This window comes from Lygodium microphyllum, chromosome 12 (genome assembly GCF_053477565.2).
Source record: "Lygodium microphyllum isolate KBCC chromosome 12, Lygodium_microphyllum_v1.1.10, whole genome shotgun sequence".
NCBI lineage: Eukaryota > Viridiplantae > Streptophyta > Polypodiopsida > Schizaeales > Lygodiaceae > Lygodium > Lygodium microphyllum.
The window spans coordinates 99,283,751-99,303,622 of NC_141146.1; the positions used below are offsets into that span (position 1 = coordinate 99,283,751).

At 35.9% G+C, this 19,872-nt stretch overlaps 1 protein-coding gene across 1 annotated transcript; it reads left to right on the forward strand.

Moving 5' to 3' along the window:
* The first annotated feature begins 11,088 nt into the window (after nt 1–11,088).
* Nucleotides 11,089–12,294, forward strand: LOC148028086 (uncharacterized). Its single transcript, XM_087689917.1, has one exon. It carries the CDS (start codon nt 11,089–11,091, stop codon nt 12,292–12,294), a length of 1,206 nt encoding a protein of 401 aa, XP_087546043.1.
* Nucleotides 12,295–19,872: the final 7,578 nt, after the last annotated feature.

The following is a 19,872-nucleotide window of genomic DNA, read 5'->3' on the forward strand; positions in this document are numbered from 1 at the left end:
GACGTCGTCATGTTATGAGGACACAGTGTGAAAAAGTATGGAATGCATCATCATCCGACTTCTCTATTGATCTAGAGAGTCAATGTGATATGAGCCATTAGTACTAGTGTGAGTTACATGGATTATCCAAAAATACTAGATTTTTGGATACTTTTACTCTATTTTTGATATTATTTATTGTAAAGATCCTAAAAAGTTAGAAAAAGCTTCTAGATTAGGATGGCATGCAAAAAGCTAGTTGCTTTTTCAACAAGTTAGGAGATTTTTTATAAAAAAGACAGATTGACGAAATCGCGCGGGTTGCGATTACTGTATACAGGCTGAAAATTGCAGATTGAATTGAAAGAAGAAGAAGGAGTGATCTGGGAGATCTTTGATCAGGTGTCCTAGAGTTTTACTCCCTTTTTGGAGCCAACGAAGCCATCAGATTTGGGTTCCGGGTAGCAGAGAAAGAGCTGATTTTTTTAATCCACGTTTTTTGTCTACGAAGGAGCTCCAGGAGAACTAATGCCTAGAGATTGCTTCTGAGTAGTGCAAAGATTCCATGTTCTTTCAATATATATTGAATCAATTCATTGTGATTTGTTTTTGTTGTGTTTATCACTTGGGCATTTTCTATCTTCTCTTCCATCTCTTCTCTCTACTTCCTTCTACTTCTGATCCCTGGTGGATTCGACCTTTCGATAAAAACCCCTCCGACAGCGTGCGTACGTGCATGCCTACGTGCGTGCATGTGTGACCTAGGGACAAGAAGGGTAATGAGAGAGATGTCTAGAAGAAGATTGAGCGAGCAAGAAAAATAGAGAGAGTATGTGCACATGTAGTAGAACCTTAGTGAGAAATACAAAAGAGAAAGAACAAAAGAAGGAGAAAGTAGGACATTAGTGATGAAGGAAGATGGAGAGAGTATGTGTGTATATGGAGGTGAATATTAAACAAAAGGTAATATGTACAAGTCATATTACTAGATATGCATATATGAATGCCATTTTTTAGTGATTACATTTTTGTTTCAATTATAGATGAAAGATTTCCAATTCCTAATCAATTTGCAACTATTAATGCAAAGTACAAAGTAAAGGTACAAATCACATCTTAATCAACCTTCATGCAATGCATCAAAATAGAATACAAAAAATAAAAAATTCAGCACAATTTGTTAAGAAACAAGATGCATTACATCAAAGACAATGATAAATTTCTATACTTTCTCGATAATTTTTCTAACTCAAATAACCAAAGCTACAATATTTTTCATAAGTGTGATAAGACTTGATACATTGCATCAAAAGCAAAAGCAAAAGCTTAAGTGTGACAATTTCTGACTAGAAGCCAATGCACTACATTGAAACCAAGGGAGAAATTACACTTTTGCTTGGACTTCGATGCACTAATGCATTATAAATTTATGGCAATTAGTACAAAAAGTAATACCTTTGATCTCTTTGCACCTTCTAATCATGTTAATCATTTGTATGAGCTTCAACATTTTTCTTCACCATTGTTGTTCTTCTCTACATCATAGTTGGTGGTGTTTCCTATATAAAAACACCTCTATCAGTCTCATAGCTTAATTAACATGGTTTAGCTTCCAAAGTTTTCATAGTTTCCCATTGCATTGATAGTATGTAGTGCTATTGCACATTATTAGAGCCCATCATTGATTCATCAAGAAGCAAGATACTATTATCAATCAACTTATTGATCAGGCTATCAAAGAGATGGATTTGAAAGGTTGCACACCACAATGATCTAGCATGCCTTGGATTTGACACAAAAAATCTGTAGGACCTAGATTCCAAAGAGAGAGACCAAAAAGCAACCCTTTATTATCATTGATATAGATATAATATTCCACAACCATGTTTAGTGTCATACATCCTTCATTGTTGTCATTTTGTTGAATGAATATCATTAGTTCTTTCATTATCTCAAGCTAGTATATTAAGCCATGGACATATTGATATCAATTACTTCTTATTAGCTACAAGTTATACTATAAATTAGGATGCAAACAATACCTCTTCCATCCAATAAGTAAAATTGAATATACCAATGTATACGCTAGCAATGTGTATTCTTTGAATGTGTATATGCATGCCCTATGTGTGCATGTGTGTGTGTCTGTGTGTGTGTGTGTGTGTGTGTGTGTGTGCACGCGCGTGCACGCGCACGTGCGGATGCACACAAAGCTAGTATATTAAGCCATGGACATGTTGATATTAATAACTTCTTATTAGCTACAAGTTATACTATAAATTAAGATGCAAACAATACCTCTTTCATCAAATAAGTAAAATTGAATATACCAATGTATATGCAAGCAATGTGTAATGCTTTGAATGTGTGTATGCATGCCTTGTGTGTGTGTGTGTGTGTGTGTGTGTGCGTGCGTGCGTGCGTGCATGCGTGCGTGCGTGTGTGTGTGTGTGTGTGTGTGTGTGTGCGTGCCATCAACTTGTATGCCTTAGTCTCAAAATAGCCAGTACACCTCTAAATGTGATTTTGAATTCATGTAGTATGGTAATTCATTTAGTCAATACTTCATACTTTATTTTGTCAAATAAATGTTGCATGGAAAGAAGGTAATAGGTCATTGGAAAAGAGAAACTTTGGACCTATGACTTAACTAAAAAATGGCTAGATTTGACTAGATTAAGCATTCAAGAAATGAAATTTGCGTTTGATTTTTTGAATCTACTTATTAAAATGAGGGCCATATTTATATTTTGTACATTTAACGTCAAACACTAAGTGGTAAATGAACTCAAACTAGCTTCTCTTTCAAAATTCGTAAGATCTTGAAATTAAGGGATTTCATGTGATTTTGCATTTAACATCAAACACTAAGTGGTAAATGAACTCAAACTATCTTCTCTTTTAAAATTCGTAAGATCTTGAAATTAAGGGATTTCATGTGATTCGTAAGATCTTGAAATTAAGGGATTTCATGTGATTTTTCATTTTTAGAATTTGGTATTGAATTTTATCTTTTTGTAAGGAAATTTCCAAAAAGATTCCAAATGTTTCTCGTATGTAAGTTTACCCAAAAGGTTTGCAACTATGTTCCTAAGTACACCTATAAGACATTCTTTAAAATGGAGTCTTGAATTCAAATCTAAAACTTGCCCTTTGCATGTTTTGTACATGTGGCAGCCTACATTGAGGTAATGGGTAAACTTTGAACAAACTTGGAGGAGATAGGAATGCTACACACTACCCCTACTTCCATTGGTCCAACTCATAATCTTCTTTTTTAGTAAAGTGATTAATTCTTAAACTAAAGGGGAATTATGGAGTCCATACATCTTTCTCTCCATATATCTCCTATGAGAGAGAGAGAGAGAGAGAGAGAGAGAGAGAGGATTGCATATTCAACTAACTCTAGTTAATTTGTGGTAATTTTCTAAGGCTTAAACAACAAGATGGGCTCTATTACATGAGCAATGCAGTTTACAGGCAATACGAACAAAAGCTCCTCTAGATAAAGGCAACCAAAAAGACAGATTTCTTACAAAGGTTATAGATTATAGTTCTTTATCCTCTACTACATACGCTCTTATAACAGCATGTAAATACAATCTTTACTATATATTAATGGGAGGTCTGGGGCTACTGCCACGTGGTAGCCCCCAGCGTCCCCACGAAGATGGCGGGGGCAGGTGCCACGACAGCACCTACCCGCCTCAACGTCAGCGCCTCGACGTGCGCCTCCTCGACCTGCTCGACCTGCACCTCCCCGACATGCTCGACCTGCGCCTCGACCTAGAAGCCTCCTCGACCTGTGCCTCGACCTGCTCTTGCCTGTGGCCTCGATCCTCGACCTACCCCCGCTGCCCTCCTCCACCCTCCTCCTCAAGCCTCGACCCTCCTTGACCCTCCTCCTCTATATAAGGAGGTCCATCCTTACTATTGAGAGCATGCCTGATGGAGAGCATGCTTGACGAAGGTCCGCGCTTTGCAAACTGAATCAGGAGAGCATACCAAACTGAATCAGGAGGTCCGTACTATCTTACTCAATGTACTTCAGACTCATTAGGAGTTGGCGCAAGTTTCTGACCAACCTTCTCAAAATGGTGCAAAGAAACATGCCTTCTCAAAGTGTACATAGTTTTAGTTAAAAAGTTTCCATAAAAACAATGTTTCAAATTCTCTATCTTATCTTTACATCATAAGGATGATTTTAGTGGTTAATATTGATCAAGTGGTATGACTTTTTTTTTCCAAATTGAACTTAGGAATTCAAAGTTTAGTAGGCTCAATAAAATATTTTTGGAAAGAAGAGTCCCACAATTTGAAGCTATTCTAGAAAGTCCACATAGAATTTCTCACATATTCAATGCATGGCTCTAGGTCACGTTCTTTAGGTTCCTTCTAAAAGCTATATTTGATAGCTTACAAACTATAAAGTATAGCTCTAGGTCTCATTTTCTAGGTGAGTCCTTTTGTGTAATGGTAGCCATTTCTAAAACTTTCTTAAATAGGTCAAAGTTCAAAATAGCAAATGCATCTTTCATAACTAACAATCAAATTCAAGGAATATAATACATAAGAGGCAAAAATTTCATGGCCAACAAATGATATAGGAGGTTGGTAGATTTTTTCCTTTCTCAATGCTTCTTTGTGATACCTTCATGTAATAAGCTACCATGAAGTGGTCTTAAGTTCCTTACTAAGAAAAAAGGGAAAAGAAAACTATAATGCATGGGAAAGAAGTGAGGAAAGTAAAGTTTATTTAAGGGAAAGGGTTAGCATCTTGGGAGAGTAGCTATAGACCTTGGTTTGAGTTTCTTAAGGGCAAGGATTAGCATCAGTTATGAATGTATGGGAGTTATAGCATGGGAGTTATTAATGTACGAGGGTATATGAAATGGTGGTTCTATAGTCTATAGCATGGGAGTTATTAATGTAAGGATATCATGTGAGTGAGTGAGTGAGTGAGTGAGTGAGTGTGTGTGTGTGTGTGTGTGTGTGTGTGTGTGTGTGTGTGTGTGTGTGTGTATATGCTATTGTGAAGAATGAGAGAGGGGGATGTGTGTAGGCATGTTAATAATTAATGTGCATTATTACATTGCCAATGTTTATGATGCACTTAAATATATTTGACGTTACTCTCTAACATCATTTCCATTTTTCCATGCAGTTTTTGTACTTTTGCTTTCGTCATCAACTCTACTCTTTCGTCATCGTCAATACTTCTCAGGTGCATCTCTCTCTCTCTCTCTAAACTCTCTCTCTCTCTCTCTCTCTCTCTCTCTCTCTCTCTCTCTAAAAGTTATAAAAGTTAAAATTTAAATATTTTAATTTATTGCATGTTTAATTTTTTAATGTATGCATGTAATGTCTTTTGATATAAAAGTGTGTTAATATTATTTCTTAATGTGTTTATGCGTGTTATTGATTAATGTGTTATATGTGTCATTACATTGTTAAGGTGTATTACGTGTTTTTTTAATGTATGCATGTCATGTCTTTTGATATGAAAGTGTATTAATATTATTTCTTAATGTGTTTATGTGTGTTATTAATTAATGTGTTATGTGTGTCATTACATTGTTAAGGTGTATTACGTGTTTTAAGTGTGTTATTAATTAATGTGTGTTATGTGTTTTAGTATAAATGTGTGATAACGTTATTATGTTTGTGTTAATAGTATGTATTCATATGTATATATGTGCTAATAATTAATGTCTATTATGCATTTGAAAATGAATGTGTGTTATTAAATAATGTGTATTATGCGTGTTATTAATTAATGTGTTATGTGTGCCATTACATTGTTAAGGTGTATTACGTGTTTTAAGTGTGTTATTAATTAATGTGTGTATGTATTTTAGTATAAATGTGTGATAACATTATTATGTTTGTGTTAATAGTATGTATTCATATGTATATATGTGCTAATAATTAATGTGTATTATGTATTTAAAAAAGAATGTGTGTTATTTAAATAATGTGTATTATTCATGTTATTAATATATGCACATCATGTCTTTTGACATGAAAGTGTGTTAATATTATTTCTTAATGTGTTTATTCGTGTTATTAATTAATGTGTGTTATGTGTTTTAGTATAAATGTGTGATAACGTTACTATGTTTGTGTTAATAGTATGTATTCATATGTATATATGTGCTAATAATTAATGTGTATTGTGTTATTAAATAATGTGTATTATGCGTGTTATTAATGTATGCATGTCATGTCTTTTGATATGAAAGTGTATTAATATTATTTCTTAATGTGTTTATGCGTGTTATTAATTAATGTGTTATGTGTGTCATTACATTGTTAAGGTGTATTACGTGTTTTAAGTGTTTGATTAATTAATGTGTTTATGTGTTTTAGTATAAATGTGTGATAACAATATTATGTTTATGTTAATAGTATGTATTCATATGTATATATGTACTAATAATATTTTAATTAATATTTTGTTCTTTTAAGTTGTAATTAATGCTTGAATACTTTAATAGTTTAATGCTTTTATGATGTCCCTCATGTGTGTATGGATATTCATGCTTTGATATGGAGAAAAAGATGTGTCAAATATTTTCTCGACATAGTCTCATCGTGTCTCTCTCATATATGCATAAATATTATAATACTTTGGTGCGCCTAGGTCATGAAAGTATTCAATTACTTTTTAAATATATTCTCTCTCTGTCTCTGTCTCTCTCTCTCTCTCTCCATGTGTGTGTGTGATCTCTTAATACTTTGTGTAACCAATGCAGTATGGAGCATGCTAAAACATCTGATGCAAGAAACAATGTCCATGTACCATACATTGTTTTGTGTGCTCCCAATGCACGAATGAATGTGCGTAAAGCCAAAGACATGGCTAGGAGGAAGTCAGTACGGCGTGCCCTCAAACATGTCAAAGGACACAACACTTCCATTGTATCCCTAAAGCTCCTGCATCGGTTGGATGCAATTGAGAAGAAAATCAAGAGTTTAAACAAACGTCAAAGAGCTTCGAACTCCTTCTGTCAAGACTTTGGTGATCACCTTCAAAGGATCGAAAAAATCCTGGCAGAAAAATATGAAGGAGGCTTAGCTAATGGGATAATGTTGCAAGATGAGATAGATGAAATAAAGGGCTATATAGGAGAAATCTATGAGTTGGTTCGCAAGCAGTGGCCAGGGTGTGCTTTGGAAGACCATGCAGAAAAGTTGTGAGACCTTGCTAAGAGCAATAATCGTATAGAGGATGGAGTGTGTGAATTACTGGCTCAAAAGAATGCAAGCGTGCTTGCACCTGAGAGCATTTGCCTCAATGTGCATGTCACATCTCTAAAAGTTTGCCTCAATAGGTTCTCTGCAATGTTGAACCTATTGAATCGTCGCATGAGTTCATCATCCAATGCATAGTTCTCTTAGCATATCTAAGGATTTCAATAACTTTTCGTCAGATCCTCTGATAGATATGTCATTCTATTGTTGGGTTTGAGAATTTTCATGTGATTTGGACTTTTGTATGCCCCATGATAATGACATAATATGCTCTTTCAATTTATATTCTTGCACATGTAAGATTATATTGTTGCTTATGTGATGTTATAATCTTCAAATTTTATATTGAAATAGTGTTTAGAATAAATTTATATTGAGGTATATCTTTGCTAAAGTCTTCTCTAAGGGATAGGAAGAAATTTTAGTACGCCTAGGTCATAAAAATATGCAATTACTAATATCAAAGTACCTTTTTCTTTTTATCTCAGGTTTTTCTCGACAATGGTACTTCCAACACATTTTGTGCCTAGAGATCGTGTATTACGTGCACGTAGGGAAATGCTCAAAATTACTAGACATAAACATAGGCATGTTGCAAGAGTTAGGACTGAATTACATGTTTGTGACTATGCAAGAGATATGTATGAACAACATTATGCAAATGGAAACTATATGGATGTTCAAATCTCAAATCAGCTATATCAAACCAATCAATTTCACGCTGCATCTTGCTCTGCTGCTCATGATTTGGTATCCTTTGAGATTCAGATGTCTACCACAACTCGACAATACAATCCTAATGGTGGCTTGAGTGTGCATAGGCAAATGCTTAATGTTACGAGAGCTGAACGTATGCACATGGCAATAGTTAGAACAAAATTGCAACAACTGCATCATGCTACCATAAATAGAGATAGATACAATGGCATCCAAGCTACAAGTGTCCAAATGCCAGTTGCACCATTGTTGCCGTTGGAAGTTCAATCACCTCCTATTCGTCAAGGAGACAATGCAACTATTCACAATATAGATGTTGAGATGTTGGATAACCATGAATTGCTACCCTTCAGAGTGGGGGTACGTAGCACAAGTGGACAAAGAAATGGAAACACAAATAATCCAAATGGTGGATTAAGAAATTGTAGGCAAATGCTTGATGCTACTAGAGCTGAACGTAGACACAGGGCAAGAGCAAGAGTGCAATTACAACAATTGCATCGCACTACAACAAATACAATTGATATAAGTGCTCAAATGCCTGGTGCACCATTACTGTCCTTAGATGTTCAATTGCCTCGCATTATTCAAGAAGAGAATGAAGCTATCCATAATGCAGCTGCAAGTACTGAGATGGTACATGACCAGTATAGTATTCAAGCTCCTATATTTCTACCTCAAAATGGTGGATTTTGTTCAATTCTCCATGACATACCACCTAATTTGGATATTCATCCATCAGTAACAATTTTGCTCTTCCAAAAACCAAATTTGCATGCAATTGGTACCCTTTGCAAGGTTTGTCACCATTGCATGGCTAAATTGTGGCACGATGAAACTAAAACAATGCGTACAACTTCGATTGGAAAGCATTGCTGTAGAGAAGGGAAAGTAAAATTTCCACCTCTACAGCAGCCACCACAACCTCTATGTAATTTTCTTGATGGCACACATCCACAAAGCAGAGAGTTCAAAAAAAATATACGTGCTTATAATAGCGCATTGGCTTTTGTTTCAATGGGTGCAAAAATTGATGAGCTTTTGCCTCAAAATGGAAATGGTTATACTTTTTGAGTTCATGGATCAATATATCACCGAATGGGTTCCCTATTGCCAAGTGAGGATGGACAACAAATACCAAAGTCTGCAAAACTTTATATTTATGACACTGATCATGAGTTATTGAATCGCATGGGGGTTTTACCTAGGCTTTTGCCAGACTTACTACAAGAGCTTCAACAAATGATGCATGATCACAATGCTTACGCACAGGCCTTTATAGCAGTTGGTACAAGCTTGCAACGCAATCCATCAGTAGAAATAAGAATGTCCATTTTTCAAAATTGATCCACCTCTAGACAATATTCAGTTTCCACTGCAAGTGAGGTTGTTGCGATCATGCCTGGACAAGGTGATGATGATACACTTGATCATCGTAGCATTCAAGTTCGCACACGACAAGGCCATTTGATTTATATTTCTAACTTACACAAGGCATATATGCCACTGTTATATGTTCTTCTTTTTCCAAATGGAGAGGATGGATGGCATACTAAAGTTCCATATGCATTTATGGATGGTCATATTAATGCCAATAATCTTACAAATAAAGATTGTGTCACTCAAATGCAGTATTACGCTTTTGGACTTCAGATTCGAGATTATACTAATGCATGTCTTTTGCTTGGTGGTCGCTTGCTACAACAATACATTGTCGATGCTTATTGTAGCATTGAACAATGTAGATTGGCTTGGTGTTGTCGTAATCAAGCAACAAAGCGAGTTGGAATGTATAGGGGATTGACTGATATGGTCAATGGTTCAGATGTAGTTGATACTAATATTGCTGGGATTGGTGTGGGCAGGAGAATAGTATTACCATCTAGCTTTACAAGTGGACCAAGATTCATGTACCAATTATATCAAGATGCTATGGCAATTGTGCTTAGCAAAGGTAAACCTGATTTGTTTATCACCATGACATGCAATCCTAAGTGGTATGAAATTACAGATGCTTTGTTTCCTGGTCAAACTGGACATGATCGACCAGATTTAACTGCTAGATTTTTTCATTTGAAACATAAGGGCATGATGCAGTCGATAGTGAAAAAGGAGTTGTTTGGTAAAGTTGTTGGATATGTTTCCGTCATAGAATTCCAAAAGAGAGGCTTGCCTCATTCACATACGCTCTTGATATTAGAACCATGCTTTAAGCCACTAGAAGCACATCATTATGATAGATTGGTGTGCGCTGAGCTACCTGATAAGGAAAGGTTTTCGAATTTGTATCGAATTATTACTAAATGTAACATACATGGTCCGTGTGGTGAGTTCAATCCAAAAAATGCTTGCATGGTAGACGGAAAGTGTATAAAGGATTATCCAAAAAAGTTTATACATACAACTATAATTGATAAAACTGATTATCCTTTATACAGACGTCGAGAGGATGGAAGGACTCATAATGCTAATGGTAACCTCTTGGATAACCGATGGATAGTGCCTTACAATCCCTATTTGAGTTCCAAATATAGTGCTCACATAAATGTTGAGGTTTGCTCGACAATTGTAGCTGCCAAATATTTGTATAAATATGTATATAAGGGCCATGATCAAGCAACCATTCGGTTTACAAGTACACGTGGTTTCGGATCCAATGATATTGACACATAAAATATTGATGCACAAAATATTGATGAGATTGAGAGGTACTTAGATGCACGATATATTTCAGCTTCTGAAGCATGTTGGTGAATATTTGAATTCAAACTTCATGATGAGAAACCCAATATTCAACGATTGCAAATACATTTACCTGGAGAGAATACTGTTTCCTTTCGTGACTCTGATAACATTTGTGATGTGGTGCAAAATGAAAATGCTCAAAAAACAACTCTCATAGAATGGTTTACATGCAATCGTTTGCACCCTGAGGCTAACACAGTTCTCTATCAAGACTTTCCAATGTTTTGGGTTTGGAATGCACACAAAAAAATGTGGACAAAGAGAAAGTAAGGAAACACATGTGGTCGAATATACTTTGTTTCACCTACATGTGGAGAAAAATACTATTTGCACCTACTACTCACTGTATGCAAGGGGTGCACATCCTTTGAGACATCGCGTACGGTTGATAATATGGTATATTCAACTTTTAAGGAGGCTTGCATTGCAAAAGTAATGTTGAAAACAGATTATGAATGGCAAATGTGTTTGCGTGAAGCTGCATTGATGCAAATCGGTGCTCAATTAAGAAATTTGTTTGCATCCATCTTGGTATTTTGTTCGCCTGCCCGACCTGGGGCTCTATGGGAAGAGTTCTTAGGTCCAGTGACAGAGGATATAAAACATCGACTCTCCTTGCAAAATAGGCGAAATGTTGATATGCAAGATGAGGCCAATAATCATGCATTGATGCATATTCAAAAACTTTTAGATCAACATGGACGTAATTTGGCAGAGTATCATGGATTGCCTGAGGTGACAATGCAAGAGTACACAAATCCTTTGATCCTTGATGAACAACTATATGATAAGGTAGAACAAGAGAATACCTTCTTAACAATGCAAGCTTTGTTGAATGATGGACAAAGAAATTGTTTCATGGCAATAATGAATGCTATTGATAGTGGTTTGGGTAAACCATTTTTCTTAGATGGCCCAGGCGGTTCTAGAAGAACATTCCTATACAAATGTTTGCTTGCAAAGCTTCACAATCAAGGTCGCATTGCAATAGCTACAGCATCCTCTGGTATTGCTGCATTGCTTTTGCCACATGGTCGTAGTGCCCATTCAAAGTTCAAAATTCCATTGCAGGCAGATAATAATTATACATGCAATATACCTATTCAAAGTCACCTTGCAATACTATTAAAAGAGGCAAGTCTTATTTTGTGGGATGAAGCTCCTATGTTACATCGTAATACCTTTGAGGCACTGGACAGAACTTTAAAGGATATAATGCAGTGTGATATGCCATTTGGTGGTAAAGTTATTCTACTAGGTGGATATTTTAGGCAAATATTACTTGTTGTACCAAAGGATACCCGTGAGGATATTGTCGGTGTTGCTATATGTTGTTCCAATTTGTGGCAATATTTCAATGTTTTGAAACTTACACAAAATATGCGGGTCGCATCAGATCAGGATCGGTTTGTTGCATGGTTGCAAGACATTGGAGATGGAAAAGATTTGACACATACTAATAATATATTGCAAATTCCACCTGCATTGTTGTCAAAGGGAGGATCTATGCAAGACTTCATCAATTTTGTCTATTGTGAAATGAATTGTGTAATTGATTACAAAACGTTCTTTAGTAGACGTGCCACTCTTGCACCTTGAAACAATGATGTGGAAATGATAAACAATCATGCATTGCAACTGATGCCGGGAGAGGTTAAACAATACTACAGTGTTGATTCTATGGATAGAACCGAGGAGAACTCATTCCTCTATTCTGTGGAATATCTAAATTCCCTTGACCTCGGTGGAAGTATTCCTACTCATATCTTGCTGCTCAAAGTAAATGCTCCAATAATATTGCTCAAGAACTTGAATCCTTCTAAAGGTTTATGCAATGGTACTAGGCTGGTATGCAAGGCTTTCAATAACAAGTTCATTGATGCAGAGATAATTACAGGGACCAATATTGGTGACAGAGTTTTTATCCCGAGAATAACTTTCATCCCAACTACAGTGGAACTTCCTTTCTCAATGAAACGCTTGCAATTCCCAGTCCGTTTGGTGTTTGCAATGACAATCAACAAATCTCAAGGCCAAACGTTATCATGTTTGGGGATATATCTAAAAACCTCAGTCTTTACTCATGGTCAACTCTATGTTGCTTTCTCAAGAGTAAAGTCTCCGGACAGATTGAAAGTCTTGATTAATGAGAAAGAGTACATGGTAAATGGTACCATCAATATTGTATATAATAAAGTTTTACAGAAAGTATTGTAACCTCTATTTTTTCAAAAGTATAATGTTTGTTCTCTCATATTATATTTGCATAATGTTTTTATTTCAATACAATCAAAGCCTTTTTTTCTTCTTTGTTCACATATCTATAAAATGTAGTGTTGTACTTTCTTATGCTCTTTTTCAGTAGTGAGTTCTTCGTCGATGAAAAGCAAGTTTGACTTATTTTCTCTAATTTAATACTTTAATGTTTTAATCATATCTCTCATGTATGGATAGATATTCATGATTTTGTGGAGTTAGATGTATGTTTGTTTTACTATCTGAGAACATTGTGTTTAAATTATTTCTACTATAAAACGTTATTTAAACTTTCTATCATATTATATTTGCATAAAATTTTTGGTGCAATATCATCAAAGTTTATTTATTATTTTTTAATCATACATTTTTAAGAAATGAACTATTTTACTGTCTCCTATTCTTTTTAAGTATTAAGGTTTTCAAAGAAAAGTAAGTTCAACTTTTTTTCTTTAACAAAAAATGAAATGTTTTAATCTCTTATGCTCTTTTGAAATATTATATTCCTTGAATAGAACCATGTTTGACTTATTTTCTATGAAATTTTGTTTGTATTTATACAAAAGTAAGTTTTGAGAAATTATCATGTATAAAGTTCTTTTATACAATATGCATTACAAACTCTTTTTCTCTTCTAAATTGATCTTCTAATTTCAATATTGTAAAGTCATTTTTTTTCTTTTTTAAAAAATTTGATCAATATTACTAATTTTTATGTTTTTTAAATTTTATGATAGATGGCCCAAATAGTATTTGAATATTATCGTGCCTCTCCTTATCAAATGAGACTTTAAGAAGCATTGCGAACTATTGCTACGGATGATATTATCCATAGAACTTTGGCTAGGGTAGTCGAAAGATTACCCAATGATGGATTTACTAATGGAAACACTCCTTTATATGTAGAAATTTTATATTTTGGATCGGTCCAATGCTACTATGTTGGACAAACAAATGTTGAGTACTTCATATCTCGGTCCCACACTAGACACATACCGAATGACTGGAGTAAATGGGAGTTTCAAGATTTATCATGTTTTGTAACTTTGCATCAGTTTCATCCAAATTCCGCCGACTGCTCTACTAATGTTAGAGCCAATCATATCACGTCCCCATGTAATATTTACTCACCATTTTCATTAATGTTTTGCTTTATAAATTTAATATTGTTATTTCTAAAGTCTTTTTTTTTCGTTTTTAGATGTTGCAGCACAATCTAGGACGAGGCGTGTCACAGCTTCGCCCACACATGTTCCTCATGCTAGATCCACTGTTGATAATTCATCTAAGAAGAGAAAGCTTTCTTTTTTATAGTTGATTTTCGACAGTACAACTATCTTTTTGAAAACATTATATACTTTCTTTTCCATTTACATATTGTTATAGTTGGAATTCTTTCAGTGATATTTAAAAATCACTTTTGCTTCAGTTATATTTTTCAATTATTATGGTTGAGATAATCAATGTTATTGTATTAAATTGTTAGATTTTATAATGAAGTTTAAAAATTACAAGACTATTTGATTCATTACTAAGTGAAAGAATGTGTGAATAAATTAAAACATTTGTACTTCACATCCCTACGCGAAGCGTCGGAAGAAAGCTTACGCGTAACACCGACCCCGACACGAAGGTTACCCCCGACACGAAGCACTGGGCTGAGTCTAGACGCGGAACGCCTAGTAAAGACTTAAAGAACGCCGACGATTGGCTTTGAGCGGTACCGTATTGAGAGTACAACCGAGTCTTTTCCGTTTCTAGATTCGGATAACTCACATACTATGACTGACAAAATGAGTACTCTGTGGCGATCAATGGCGGCTCTCCTTCTCTGCTTTCTGCAGCTACGGCAAACGCACACTCGATCCTCACCCAGCTGCGTCTTCCCCCCCTGCACGTAATTAATGTTTCATCGGCTCCATATCCTGTGCTTCTTATAAGCATTCGAATCTGATCATCGGCGTGCAAACGTAGTGCGCGCTGCAAGTGCCTATCAGTAGTATCCACGACTAAACGGCTTGTTCACCAGCTGTGGATTAGGTTAATTACATCGACTCTTAAACTAAAGAAGGGGAATTATGGAATTATGGAACTATGCGTTTCCCCACCTGCACGTAATTAATGTTTCGTTGGCTCCATATCCTGTGCTTCTTATAAGCATTCGAATCTGATCATCGGCGTGCAAACGTACTGCGCGCTGCAAGTGCCTATCAGTAGTATCCACGACTAAATTACGGCTTGTTCACCAGCTGTGGATTAGGTTAGTTACATCGACTCTTCAATCTTGGGCTGAATCGGAATGCTTTGCTATATTTTCTAGCTACGCCTATCAATCTAACGTCGATCGGCGCCAGACTGCGCGAACCGTTGACTCGGGATGGCTGGGCGCTGCTGTCTTGCTCTTATATTTAGTATTAAGGTCGTGAATCGTGATATATTTAGGAAAGCAAGCAAGGATGGTTTTCGAGTATGTTAACCCGTTCTGCGGCTGCATTGGATGCAGGTCGTTGCATCGAAGACACCCGGCCCCGCTCGTTCAAATGTCTAGGTAGATGGATTGTTCCCATCTCGTTTTAGGGAATTCGAAGCCTAGCGTTCTAACCGTGGCATCCATGACTAATTCAGCGGCTATTTGAAAATGATGTGATTTTCCCTCTACATCAGCTCCCACCTTAGAAAACCCTATCACAATCCATAAGATATCTTGGAACATGTCTATTTCCTATAACTCCCAAGTATCAATCTATACCCCACGACTCAAAAGTATCCACATGCCATGTTATATTCTTAACTACTACCCCCACCCTGCCAAGCAAGAAAGTCGCTTGAGAAATCTTGATTTGGTTATGCATGCCACTATAAAAGCCTTTTCTCTTTTCCTTATGTACTTAAGTGCAAGTTGCCTACTTTATCCAACATGTATTACCTAATACAACTCAAGGTCTTACCACAATATTACAAAACATATTAGTACTCATTGAGTCCAGCATATTATATCTACACACACTAGAAGGCACTTCACACATCATACACCCAAGTACCAATGTTGTCATCTTTGTGCAATCCAAGATATCCTGATGACAACTATAGGTGAATAGATTTCCAATTTTCCAACTAAGTAGCATGAAAATTTGTAATGTCCCCATTGCTTAGTTTATTTTAATGTGCGTATACATTCCAAAGAAAATTGATTTATGTTGCACATTTTTTAATTTTAAAAACTAGCTCTATTATGAAACAGACTCTCATTACGGAGATGATTATTATTATTAAATTAATGAGGTATTATGCCAATTCGTGGAAAAAATACTTGGGAGACCCTTCCAAGACTAGCTTATTAAAACTGTATTTGTAATATAGAACAACAAAAAGAACTAGCCTAGTGGATAGTCACTTGGCAATTAAGTGCACTTGGGTAACGACAATACTAAGATGCGTGACCTTCTATGAAGATTTTCCTACAAGCTAGTAGGAGCTTCTTGCGCGCAACCAACGGCACCAACGAAGCATTCATAGCTCATTGCCAAGTATGCCAAGGCCAAGATGCCAAGTTCTATACCTTGGTCACCGCCTCAGTTGTAAGCCTTGGAGTGATAGCCGCCCGATGATGCGCCACGTAGTACTCGCCCATATATTTGTAAATTTTTATCTACACGCTACAAAAATAGAGCTTCCTCTCTGACATCATCAATAATGCCATCAAAAGCGCTAAAAGAAAGTGTTCTCTCTTTGTCATCGAAAAATACTAAAAAACAAGCATCTTCCCTTTTACCCCCTTGAAAAACTATAAATTGAGGGCTTGGGGATAACCAAGAACGAAAAACAAGAGCAATCTTGATGAGGATGAGACGTTGATCAAGAAGGAGGAGACTCTATTCCATGAGACAAAGAGACATCATTTCATTCAACCCAAGGAAGGGGATAATCCGAAAAGAGAAGACACTGAAAAACTTTATCCTATTCTATCAATTTGGTTAGAAGTTATGCCTCTAGTCTCGTCCCTATTCCATCTACTAGAGAGAGAGAAGTATTGCTCTCCACGAGGCAAGAAGAACCATTCATGAGGCCTATATCATTGAATCCCGCAATAACCATCACTATCATCGAGAGTCTTACATCATTGCTAACTAGTATTACTATCGTGTTCTTCTTCTACAAATCATATTTCCATCATGGCCCTGAAGAAAAAGAATTCAAAAGCAAATATTGTGAATGACCCTACTAACGTGGAAGCAACAGTTAGAGTTGCGAGCATGAGAGTCACTAACGAAGTCACGGGCGCGGATAACAACCCTTTACCAATTTCGATACCACAGGTTTTTTTCTAAAAATTTCTATTTGAATTCAATAGAAATAAGATAAGTCCCTTAAGAAATAATGTGAACTTAGAGTATTTGCTTGGTAAAATATTAGAACATCTTATAGGCTAGAAACTGTTAGGGAAATTACAAATTTATAGAACTTAAGAGAAATCATGAGGAAATTTTCTAGACGGATTTATTAACAACGAACCCAAAAGAAATTAGTCAAGGATATAGTTTCATCTAGAAGCTTTGATAAAAGATTTTAAGACTGGAAATATCTCTAAGTTGAAAAAAAGGACTTAAGGCCAATAAACTTGGTTACATGAATGTCATTATAAACCTTAAGCTAAGAGGTTAGAGATCCCAAAATCTAGATGCCCTAGGGAAAAACTTCACTGCGTGAATTTCAAAGGTCGATTGCTAGGAGATTAATCATCATTTGAAAGTTGTATGAGTGTTTGAAGTCATAGTTGCTTGAAGACATCAATCTTATTTGTGATTTTCTAGATTAGATCCTGATTGAATTAAGTATTGGAACAAATATAAATTGAGGAGCCCTATACCTCCCCCAAGAATAAGTGTTGAATCCTCATACCAAGGTGGGATGTTTTTACTGCTGCAGTGTTGTGCCACTACATGGGCACAATGTGAATAACTTTGGAGTGCATCATCATCCGACTTTCTTATTGATTAAGAGAGTCAATGTGATCTAAGTCATTAGTGCTAGTGTTTGTGGCATAGATGGTCCAAAAATAATAGATTTTTGGAAAAATTTAGCATATTTTTTATCTTATTTATTGAAAAATATTGAAAAGTTAGGAAAGCTTCTAGATTAGGATGGCATGCAAAAAGAAAGTTGCTTTTTCAGTTAGTTTTGGGATTTTTCATTAAAAAGAAAGAGGGGAAAAATCACACGCATCACAATCGCAGTTGATAGGTTGAAAACCACACTTTGAAAACTAGAAGAAGAAGAAGGAGTAAACTGGGAGATTCTGGAGTAGGTGTCTTGAGGTTTCATCCGCCTTTTGAAGCCAACAAAGCCATCAGATTTGGGTTCCGAGAAGTAGAGAGGAAGTTGTTGTTTTTATGTACGTTTTTTATCTACGAGGGAGCTCCAGGAGATCTAATGCTTGGACATTGCTTCTAAGTAGTGCTAAATAAGAGATTCCAAGTTCTCTCAATACATACTGATTTGATTCATTGTGCTTTATCTTTATCATGTTTACCTCTTATCTATTCTTTTTCTTCTCTTCCATCTCCTATCTCTACTTCTTTCTATCTCTGATCCCTAGTGGATATGACCTTTCGACAAAAACCCCTCCAACATTGGTGAACCCAACATGAAAGGTTGTCAAAACCCCTCCAACATTGGTGAACCCAACATGAAGGAAAGACAAGATGGGAGAACCTTCGAGCACAATTTCCAATTATCTTTTATAGTAGTTGGTGCAGAATATGAATATGCTTATGTAGGTACAACAACAACAACAATAGGTAATGCAGGCCTTTGCTCAAATAGGAAGTACTGTGATGAATGCTATGTAAGCAGTTGAGAGTGAGATAAAGTTGTTCAATGGCAGGAATGTATCTGCATATGTACAAACCTATGCTCAAAAGATGGAATTCTTTGGAGTGGCTCAACTTACATGGATCCAATATTTTGTTTGGATCAGTGTACATGAGCTAAAAGCACAAATTACTGAATTGTACATATAGGTTGCTGATTGGGTAGCTTTCAAGAAGATACTCAAGGAAGAATTTTACATTGAAGACACCAGTTTGATTACGCACAAGACTTTTCAGGAGTGGGTTTTACAACCCAATAAGGGTCTTGTGGCTACATAATTATTAAGAGAATTTGAAAGTTGATTTGCGCAATTAGTTCTTGCAGAATAGTAAGCTCTTTCAATTCAAAAAATCGAATTGTTTCTACAAGCAGCAGATCCTGAGCTTCAAGAGAAGCTTGATGATCTGTTGGAGGATTAGACTACAAACACAGGTCTTAAAACAGAGTGGAGACATGTCAAGGAAGTTGTTATTGCACTTATGAAAAAGCATAGAAGAAGAGAAATATTGCATGTCTCTAGTTTTCCTACTCTTACAGGCAAAACAATTGATGTATCAAGTAATCCACCCACTTTTGTGGCTAACCCTATGGTTGTATCTGCTATTGTTCCCACTATTAGGGAAGATGTATTAGATGAATTGGTCAAAGGCATGCGCGATCTTCAGTTGAAGGTCGCAAAATTGGATGAAAAAGGACAACAAAAAAGGGGACAAGCAGCAGTCCCTAAGCCAAGGAAAAAGATATATGTGGTTTGATAGTTTGTAACATGAGAGAAAGGGTCGTGTTGCCTATCAGGAGGCCTTGGCATGACATCTCATCTTTTCAAAAGATGGCAAGATCCATGCACAAGAAACACGATTGCCTCTTGCTTTGAATTTTGGAAAGGGAGGTATCAAGAAGTTGTTGGAAGACTTGGCTATCCGAAATGCTTATGCAGCTGTACATGCTTCTACTTCAGTTGGATAAAATGCATGGTCAAGTGATGGTTAGTTCAAAGAGTGAAATATGGAAACATGATTTACATGCAGCTAAAAAGAGAAAAGTTAATGA

Excerpts from the sequence above, each read along its gene's own strand:
- LOC148028086 (XM_087689917.1), top strand. The coding sequence starts at position 11,089 with ATGGTATATTCAACTTTTAAGGAGGCTTGCATTGCAAAAGTAATGTTG.